The following is a 10,981-nucleotide window of genomic DNA, read 5'->3' as shown; positions in this document are numbered from 1 at the left end:
TGTGTTAGGGTTAGACATTTTATTGATATGAATCACACGTAATATGCCATGCTCCTAATATCATCACAATTTCTAACATGCTTTTGGAATGCTTCATGTTTCATTCCGGCTTACCATGTTGTTTTTTATTGACGCTCTTATTTTTTTCTCTCCATTGTTTTTCTTTTTACTCGCGCCTCATTTTTATCCCTAATCTTAGAATTGTTGAAAAATATTTTGATCGAACCTTTTGGGAGTTGCCTACGTATCATGTCGCTGCATGAATAAGATCATTACGTAGTTCAGGGTAAAAAGTAATAGTCTTGTTTTTGTTTTTCAAATCAATTCCAAATACAATGACAGAAAGGAAATTACATCGAAAATGACTTAACAGACTCTAACAGGAATAAAATACAATGATTAAAAAAACTCAACGATGACTCAAACTAAAATATTATTGGGTTTGAAAAGTCTTAACGACTACGACGATGTTTCAAACTCCACAATCTTTGCTTTCAACCACTGGAACATCTGCTCATGGTGGCGCTGGCCCTGGCTGACCCCCCAAATATACGGTACATCCTCTCTAACTCTTCTGCAAGATGACGGGCAAAGGTAGGTGCATGATCCAAAAACTTCTCATAATTCATCCCTTGACAGTTCACATAGCTTTTAGCGGTATAAACAACCAAATCACGGACTTGCTCTTTGAAGTACTGAAAGTTCTGGTCTCGATCTTGTTACTATTGCTGGCGAGTAGTGGCTATCTCTCTTATGTGTCCCTCGCGATCTAAAGCTGACTCCAACTGAGCCTGAAGTCTAGCCTGCTCGAGTGTTACCTGAGCCCTCTCCCTATCAAAAGTTGCATGTTGGTAGTCTCTATTGTACCTCATCATTTCTTTCAATTCTGCCTGAAGTTGAGCTTCCAAACGTACCCAATGGACCCTCTCTCTCTTGAACTGAGCCCTTTCTTCTTCAAGTTCTGTTGCTTGGCGATCCTTTCTAGATTTGGCCTCATCATTTAACTGTACAATTTTTTCCTTGGCATTGTCCAATGCCTTTTCAGTTTTTGCCAAGATGGCGTCATAATCTTGCACCTTTCCGATCAAATTGGCAATGGTTTTCTGGTCTTTCCAACTTCTGACCGGTACTTTGGAGGCTTTCTTCATCTGTTGAAGTTGGACACGAATGGCTTCATTTTTGCGGATCAGACTCTTCTTTTTCCCTTCAGATTCTTGTTCTTGCAAGTCTTTCTCAAAATGGAGGTTCCTCAGCTTTTCTTCCAAATATGGATAGTTGCTTGGTATCCCTTTTCCTTTTCACCCCAAGCTAACCGTTCGTGGATCTTATCATTAAAGGCTTGAACATGCGGCCTTTTTGCGGGCCTTTCGGGCTCGAGATCTGGTTCATCATTTACACAGGACCTCTTCTCAAACCACCTAGAATAACCCGGATCTACCTCACCTCTCGCAGTATCTGGTACCTGGGTATCATCTTTCAAGTAGCGACAACCATTCCAAATTTGCTGGATTAAAACCTGAGGGAGTGGGGCTTCGGGGTGTAGCTCAATCACTTGCACGCTCAAATCTTCATCCTCGGGCACTATCTGGTACCTTCCTAGTTGTCTTAGAATTCTCTGTGGCGCATACGGTTGGACACTTCTCAAACCCAACAGCAGCAAATAATTTCTTAAGGCCGACATGTATATCACCTCTCTTACCGGGAGACATCCTAAAGTCCATTCAATTTGACTTGCGTTTAAAGATCTTAGGTGGGATATCCAGGCTTCCACCGCTTCTGGAGAGTTGTAATCTTTTACTCTTTCTTTGTAGCTCTCAATAAAATTATCCGTGCTCGGACCATAGCTCATGAACTTGGGGTGACGTCGGAGATGCTCAATCAACCACATTTGCAATAAAATATTGCACCCTTCGAAATTTTTTGCCCCAGACTTACACAAAGTCAATGCCCGATAAATTTCTGATAAAATGATCGGGGCAAGAGTGTGATGTTCTTTGGTAGTGAGGCCTTGTACAACTTTGGCTGTGCGGATATCAATTGTCCGCTCCTCATTTGGGAAGACCATAATTCCTAGAAACGCCACCATGAAGGCGAAGCGACGGTAAATCTGCCATGTGTCCTTATTCTGCTTATTGTTAAGGCCATTTTCATGTATTTCAAACCCATTTGGCTGCCGAACCTGGAGTACAGGAAGTAGAAAGAATAATACCTTTCGACTACGTTGGTCTTTCTGATTTGCTTACTGATGTTCAGAAGATCAAAGAATTGGTGTACAGAGAGGGTCCTCGGGAATATGAGCTTCTGGTTTCTCAAATCCCTGCCAAACCCGGAATATCCAGCTATCTCTTCTAAAGTGGGAGTAAGCTCAAAATCTGAGAAGCGGAAGACATTGTGAACGGGGTCCCAAAAAGTCACTTGTGCCTCAATCAAATTGTTTTGTGGTTTAACTTTCATAATATCTGTGAGGGATCCTAGGTGCTTGGTGACCCATTTCTGACCATCTTTCCCAAAGTCATACCACCACATCTGAAGCTAAAGTGGAGCTTCGTCTACAACCTTCAAATGTGCGTTCTGAACAATGCTCATTTTGTACCTGTGGGTGGTTAAGGTAAGGGTTGACGCTAGTTCAAAAGACAAAACCAATGCACTATTTTTGTAAAATAAGTTTTTGTAAATAACCTAATTTAAAAAAAAAAAGTCAAAGAGAGGGTGGCTATTTTTACAACTATGCCCCTTCATACTTCTAAGGAAAACTTTAGGACAAAGGGAAGGACATTATGGTAAAAGTGGTGCCAATTGACAGACACGTCCGTTCTTGCTAGTACAGTCCTTTGACAATTTTGAAGATGTTCTAAGGCTATTCTGACAGAAACGGCTCGGGATTAACCGAAGTTGGGTCGGCTTATTTGGACAAAATAAAAGAAAAAACTAGACACATTTCTTTCTTTTGGTTATTTTTACAAAAATGGGGTCGAACCCTATGAAGGTTGCTTAAGTATCTCACATCCAGTGAGAATCACACTCGCGTAGTTCGTAAATATTTCAGGAATGGGATGACACCTTCTCTCTCTCTTTTTTTTTTGGAAAATTTCAATCTTATTTTGTAATAATCATTTTGGGGTAAACTTTTGACAAGGTTTTTGGATTTTTAAATACCGATATTGTTTTTTTTTTAAAAAGGGTAAATTTTCTCTCCTTTTTTCTTCCTTTTGGTTTTCTCTCAATTCTTATTTTTTATTTTTTAGAGCTGGTCAATATGAACAAACCGAATCAAACATAATGTACATGTAGCACATAAGATGCATCAGGATAGTTTTGTAATTTTCAAGTACACCTGTCCTAGACTGACCCAACCCCTGTGTTGAGTCCCCAAAGTCAAATGCACCATGATGCAAACAAACGTTCCTACTAGGGATCCGGCATGAGGATATGTTATTGTAGGTTTAAAATTCTGGGCGGAGTATTTTAGACCTGGATTACCTAAGCGGACAGCTTGAGCCGAGGTGGGGGCAACGTACCGGGAGCACGAAAGTCTACCCGACCTAGTTACTGATCCGGCCTCGTTCTATTTGGTATGACCTCTAACAGAAAAGTAGGCCACGCGCACGTGTAACTCATAAATTCAGAAAACTCAGAAGGGAGGCATAAGAATGCAGTTTATATAGTTCAAATAATATCAAAGCGGTAAATGATCGGCAATTAGCACATTAGGCCCACAAACACAGTAATATCAACAATAAAGAAAGCCAAGTATAGATCATATTACAAGCTCGAATTCTGAATCCTGAACCAGAGGTTCTGGGTTCTTGTTCCCCAGCAGAGTCGCCAGAGCTGTCACACCCCTTTTATACCCCCCAAAAAGATATGTATTATGGATTGTTGTGGGTTAAATAGTTTTTTAAAGTGACAAATTTGAGTAGGAATTATTTTATTTACAAAGTCGCCACTTGGAATTGACTTTTTGGGTGTTCCAAGTCACCATTTATTTGAATCCCTAGTCAAAGGAAGGTTTGACTCTATTATTATTGGTCTGCGAAAATAAAGTCCGGGTAAGGAATTCTGTTGAGCGGGAAGAAGGTGTAAGGCATTCGCCGAGTCTTGTGGTTCTAGCACGGTCACTTTATTGACTATATTTGGCTTATATTATTTTTGGATAACCTGTGTTTTATTGGTTCTCATGTTTTACCTATATCCGCTTTTATTGCTTGATTAGATTTATGAAAATTATCTTGAAATAAGTCATGCGTACGTGTACTCATTTTTGTTTGGCGTCAAGAATCATGTCACGCGTACGTGTACACAATCAATAACACATTTATTATTATTCGAAGTTGATTGGTCAAGTCACGTGAACGCGCACTTGTATTATTTTCTTAAGTTAATTTAAAATTATTGTAAGACCAAGAGTTTATGGATAGGAAATTATTTGAAAGTCGGGGAATATATTAGTTATTTAAAGTATTGAAAAGTTATCCACACTGAGAAATATTTACAACTTACTACTCTATCTTTGAAATTAGGAGGCATTTATCCATTATAGAAGAATGAACTAATTTATTAGTCTAGTGATAAAATTATTGGGCCTGACAGATTTATACTCAACCCAACCCATATCTAATTCTTTCTTTCTTATTAAATGTGGTAACTCATTTTTGGTTTACTTACTTGAACTTCAACGCATGACCCATTAATATGGCAAGATCTTCATTCTTAATTCTAGATAGCAAATCTCATTAAGATGAAATACTATTCAAATAATCTGTTGACAAATCGCTTGAAACATGTAAAAAGAAACTACAACATGATAATGTGTATAAATAAAACAACACAAAAAATTATCACATGAACAGACTCTATAAGAACATCACACAAAACAATGAAATAATTAACAAAGGGAGGATAAGCAATGAACCTTTAAGAAAATAATTTCCTTCAGAACTTGATTAATGCAAAAATAATTTAGAGCCGACAAGTACACCAAACCAAGGGCAAATCGGCAGATGAGCAGAAAATCTAGCGACGAACCTTCTAAAATTCGAGCTAGGACCGAAACTCGATTGTACCTCGTGAGGCTGCTGGTTTTTGGCGTGAGAGAGGTGACTATCAATGAAACTTCACAAGGTGTTTTTAGGCTTGAATTTGAGGCATTTTTGGGTCTTAAACAGGGTGATGAATTGCTTGAATTTTCGAAAGAAAGAATGAAACGAGTAGAAATTCCCTTAGCGCAGAAGAATAATTTTTTTCTCTCTCAATTCTCTCCTCTATTTTTTCCTTCTTATTTTTCCTCTTTTCTCCTCACATTTCTCTTCTATTTATGGGAAACAAATTCGGAATTGTTTCAGATTTATTTTTATTTTATTATTATATTATTTTTTAATTTAAAAGAATTCCACTTCCCATTTTTTTTCTTTTTAAAATAAAATAATTCCCCACTTTCCTTTACTTTTATTTTTTAATTTCTCACTTTTTTTACTTTACTTTTTTTCCCCCACTTATTTAATTTTCTTTTTTTAATTTCAACTTATTTTACTTTTCTCTTTTTAAATTTCCACTTTCTTTTACTTTTTTTTTAAATATTTTTAGCTACCTTTACTTTTATTTTTTAATTTCATATTTCTTTTACTTTCATTTTTTTAAATTTCCACATTCTTTTACTTATATTTTTTTTAATTTTCCACTTTCTTTTAATTTTTTACAAAAATAATTTCCACCTACTTTTACTTTTAATTTTTTATTCCATACTTTTAATTTTCCTATTATTTTATTCCCATCCTAAAATAAAAAATATATATTTATTTTTTCGGTTTTTTTAATTTATTTTATTTTAAAATAAAGATATAAAAATAAAAATAATACTAATAATAATAATTTGACCTTTTAAATTATTTTTAATTCTTACCCTATATTAAAAAAAATATAACAAAGCTAAAAAATTATATATTAAATTTCTAAAAATATTTACATAGTAGAAGGTGGTAAAAATTCAAATATAGTCAAAAATCAGGTGCTCACATTATAAACTATCTTTCAACTATTATCTTAATTATTTTTTTCAAGTATTAATTATATAACATGCTAGTCAAACTAAGATTCCAGGTTAATAACTAATAAAATACAAATAGCATAATTATTAAAACAGTGCAGAGTGCAGAGGGAGAATAATTTTTTCACACTCCATTCTTAATTTTAGATTTTAGAGATAACGCCAACACCGGCAAAAGATTTGGTAACGGAGAGCTATCAGTAACAGCACAGAAGCGTGTGGAAATTAAATAATATATTATCCGGATGGCTAACTAAACACACAAAAAAAAACCCTCTTTGATGTGCTACCGAAAGTTAATTATCTTAAGTTTTAATAATTTTATTTAACAATATTCTGAATGACAAACTTCAAAGCCATATCTTTCGCTAAATTGCTAAATCTCTAAATAGAATTTTGGCCAAACCCTGTTACAAATCTGATAGGAAGAGTGATTTTCCAAAAATAGGGTGTTAAGCAGAAAAAAAGTTATTTAATCTTAAATAAAATGCGTTGTGCTTAAAATTTAAAACTACAGCTGTATAGGTCAAAATCACTAAAACATTCCTGGGATGCCACGTGTCGAAGTAATCTAATTATCAACGAAGGCCGTGGTCGAAGAGTCAGCAAGACTGAAGTCGAGGAGTTGTCTTCGAGGCCGAGGTCGAGCACCGTTGACAGAGTTATAACAGCTAGTTTCAAGATAGGACACAAAAGCGAATATTCTAATGGATATTCTCTCCATTTGTACTGTTAGAGTTTTTTAGGAACATGTTCCCTATAAATAGAAAGAAACAAAATAATAGGGGACATGTGATATTCATTTGTAAAGTATACTTTGACTTTAGAAAGAGAATCGAATCTTATTGCAAGCACACAAACACAACCTTTTTACTAAGATTCGTGTCTATACTTTTTCACCGGATCCGAGGATAACTCAGATATTCGAAGGATTGTCCATCACTCATCATTGTCAAAAAGAACATTCATTGATTCCATCTTTTCTTGGGTGACTCATTCATTATATTTATTTAAATACCATTTATTACTATTCATCAATATTTAATGCTACATTATTGCATTTGACTTCTTAAATATTAGTTGTATGTTACCACTGCTACTAAAACATATCTACATTATATTTATTGCACCTCTGAGAACTTCATCTTTGGAGATATTATTGTTAACTAAGACTAACCCTCATTTATATAAATTCAATTAGTTGAACCAAGATCTATATTTTTTGGTCAAACAATTTGGCGCCGTTTGTGGGGATTTCTTAGTTAAATTTTTAGTTTACTCTAGATCTACAATTAACGCAAGTCACTAACATCAAAAATCCCGAGATCTCCTTTCTTTGTGCGTACAAAACCCTACATGGCAGGTAACCAAGGAGAAAAGACAAAAATAACAAGTGACTTCCCAAGCAACCTCATGAATGTTACCAACGAAAGTTGCGAAATAGTAGGCGAGGACATGAAGCCCAACGCGTCTCCTAGGCGTGAGAGGCTGCCTCCCCTACACTACAACATAACAAAACACAGTGAAAAAGGGGCCTCCACGTATGCAGAAGAAGGGATGCCCCCAGCTGTGAAAAAAATCCTTGAAGCATGGCTGACCGACACGCTAGTGAGCATCCTCAACAAACCTGCTCCAGGCATGACAACAGAAATCGTAAGAGCCTGCATGATACAACAAACAGACGAGCATTGCAACCGACCAAACCCTCCATCGACAGGTATAACTCACAATATTACTAACAGTGCAGGTGACAACACCCTCGCCGCCATTCTAAAAAGAATGGAAGAAATGGAGAATGAAAACAAAGCACTCCGAGACCAGATGAAAGAACATCAAGAATGAGTCAACAAGATACCGGGCGCTCTTAAGCTACTGCCAAAAAGGGATGCCGGCAGGTTCATAGAGCAACCGTACATCGATGACGCAGCCCCGTATACCATACAAAAGACTTGTAAAATGCCGCCCTACCTTAGGATATACGACGGAACGACAGATCCCGAGGATCATGTGACTCACTACGTCACCGTTGTGAAAGGCAATGACCTCGCCAAGGAACAAGTGTCCTCTATTTTGCTGAAGAAGTTTGGCGAAACTCTTACGGGAGGGGCATTAACATGGTATTCAAAGCTACCAGCCCGCTCCATACAAACTTTTGAGGAAATGACCAATAAGTTCCTATCCGCCCATGCCGGAGCCAAGAAGGCCAAAACAAGAGTAAACGACATATTCGCTATTAAGCAGTCCTTGGGAGAGGGACTAAGGGACTTCCTCGCCCATTTCAATAAAGTAAGGATGACTCTACCGAAGGAATCCGAAGTCATGGCAGTCGCCGCTTTCCAGAACGGACTGAGTAGGGATGGTTCAAGAGAAACTAGAAAACTGTTGAGCTGATTGATGAAATATCCCCCAACCACTTGGGACGAAATCCATAATGCTTACTGTGCAGAGGTCCGGGCAGACAAGGACGACCTCAATAGACCAACTCACTGGCTAACCTCGGTACAAGCTGAATCCAGAAAAGAATGAAGAGACAACATCAGGAGGGATCACCCTGTCCCGCGACCCAACATGGAACGACATCAACCTTATGTCAGGGCGGCTGCCGCCCCTTCCCACCGCTATGAAGAAGGCCCATCCAGGCCAAGGACAAGGACTCATCGGAACGAAAAATATATGCCCCCTTTACTATCTGCTCACAATTTTTGTGTGTCACCTACAGAGATAGTCTACACTCTTGAGAAACTCGAAACGAAAGTAAAGTGGCCGCCGAAGATGAGTTCAGATCCAAACACCAGGAAATCGGACGCGCTCTGTGAGTTCCACCAGGAACGTGAGAACAAAACAGAAGATTGCATCTCCCTCAAACAAGAAGTCATAAACATGTTGTGGTAAGGGCACCTCAAAGAGTTGTTAAGAGATAAGGGGAGAACCAACTTCGCTAGAGGACGTGAACATCAAGGCCCACCAAAGTCGCCATCGCCAGCTCATACTACCAACATGATCATCGGAGGCGATGATGACACCTTTATCAACGACGTGAAGTTCACCACCACCCACAAGCTCAAGCAGTCTATCATCCGCGAATGGTACAACAGACTCGAAGAAAGTATCATTTTCGATGAGTCGGATGCCGACGGTTTGACTTTTCCTCATAATGATGCCCTCGGTATTACTATATGTATTTTAGATACCGATGTCAAACGCAACATGGTGGACGATAGAAGTGGAGCATGCATTATCCATCCCCGAGTCCTTACCCAAATGAGACTTGAGGATAAGATAATGCCGCTATGCATCACGCTAACCGGTTTTAATAATGCAGTTGAGCGGACATCCGGGGAAATTACACTCCTCGTCTTGGCCGGCGGCGTGACTCTAGAGACAACTTTCCACATCATGGAACATGCCACAATGTACAACGCCATAGTGGGAAGACTATGGATACATCCCATGAGAGCCATCCCCTCCAGCTTATACCAAGCAATTAAATTCCCAACACTATGGGGAATATTCAGCATACGCGGGGAACAACGCACATCTCGGGAATGCTATTGCATTGCCTTGGATAGCATGGCAACCCAACAGAAAAAGACAAAGAAAAAGAGGAATACCAATCAACAGGGCTGAGGTAGACGCAAGAAAAGACCGGGGACGTCATCATGGATCCCGACACAGTTGAGGCTACAGATTCGACCATAGAAGACCTCGACCCCGTTCAATTAGATCTCAACGACCGAAGAAAAAAGGCCTATATCGGCTGCAAACTCTAGGAACCAGGTAAATTAAGTCAATTCTTAATATCTAATGCAGATTTGTTTGCCTTCAACCATGTAGATATGTCGGGCATCCCAAGGGAAATTACCACACACAAATTAAATGTTGACCTGTTCCACCCCCAGTAAGACAAGTCAGGCACAAATTCAACTCCACCATTAACGATGTAGTTCGCGAAGAAGTGGAAAAACTGTTAGAGAACGGCTCCATCAGGGAGTTGAAGTACCCTAAGTGGATCGCCAACGTAGTGATAGTAAAACAGAAAAATGGGAAATGGCGGATGTGCGTGGATTTCACAAATTTGAATAAAGCATGTCCGAAGGATTTGTTCCCATTACCCCACATCGACCAACTCATCGACGCAATAGTTGGGCACGAACTATTGAGTTTCTTGGACGTTTACTGAGGCTATAACCAAATCCTTATGGAGGAAGAAGACCAGGAGAATACCATATTCATCACCCACCAAAAAATATATTGTTGTAGAGTCATGCCGTTTGGGCTGAAGAACACGAGTGCTACGTACCAAAGATTGGTAAAAAGGATGTTCAAAGACCAGCTCCACAAGACCATGGAGGTATATATAGACGGCATATTGGTCAAGTTCGAAAAGGCAGAGGATCACATCGATCACTTGAAAAAAACTTTCGACATTCTAAGAGGGTACCGAATGAAGCTGAACCCAGAGAATTGCGCGTTTGGTGTAGCCTCGAGGTTATCCCAGACCAAATCAAAGCTATCGAGGAAATACCAGAACTCTTAACCACCAAAAAGCAAGTCCAAAGGTTGACTGGTCGAATCGCCACCGTATCAAGATTCATCTCGCGGTTGTCAGATAGATGTCATAAATTTTTGGCGTACTAAAAAAGACAACGACCTCAAATGGACTCCCGAGTGTGTCCAGGCTCTGTGAGAACTGAAGGCATACCTATCATCCTCACTGATAAGTGGGCATTTTGACTACTTATTAGCACCTTTTAGCTTTTGTTTTAGTACGAAAATATTGAATCGTGTTCTCAGAACTAATGAAATTATGAAAAAGTGTAGGAATGCTGGAAGTTTGGTCTCCCGAGATGAAATTCGACTCAAAAACGAGTGTGCCAAAGCACAAGGCAATAAAGGGCGGAGAAGCACAAATGTGCGGTCCACAAATGAAATTTTGAG

The 10,981-nt window shown here is 38.7% G+C and overlaps 1 protein-coding gene across 1 annotated transcript; it reads left to right on the top strand.

Annotated features, from left to right (window-relative positions):
• The first annotated feature begins 7,999 nt into the window (after positions 1-7,999).
• On the top strand, positions 8,000-8,434 carry LOC142169806 (uncharacterized). Its single transcript, XM_075231724.1, has one exon. The coding sequence runs from the start codon at positions 8,000-8,002 to the stop codon at positions 8,432-8,434; it is 435 nt and encodes a 144-aa protein (XP_075087825.1).
• The last annotated feature ends 2,547 nt before the right edge of the window (positions 8,435-10,981 follow it).

Source organism: Nicotiana tabacum, chromosome 15 (genome assembly GCF_000715075.1).
Source record: "Nicotiana tabacum cultivar K326 chromosome 15, ASM71507v2, whole genome shotgun sequence".
Lineage (NCBI taxonomy): Eukaryota > Viridiplantae > Streptophyta > Magnoliopsida > Solanales > Solanaceae > Nicotiana > Nicotiana tabacum.
This window is presented reverse-complemented; position numbering and strand designations above follow the sequence as displayed.

What these genes read in the sequence shown, in the direction of transcription:
- LOC142169806 (XM_075231724.1), top strand. Translation starts at nt 8,000, where the DNA reads ATGCCGCCCTACCTTAGGATATACGACGGAACGACAGATCCCGAGGAT.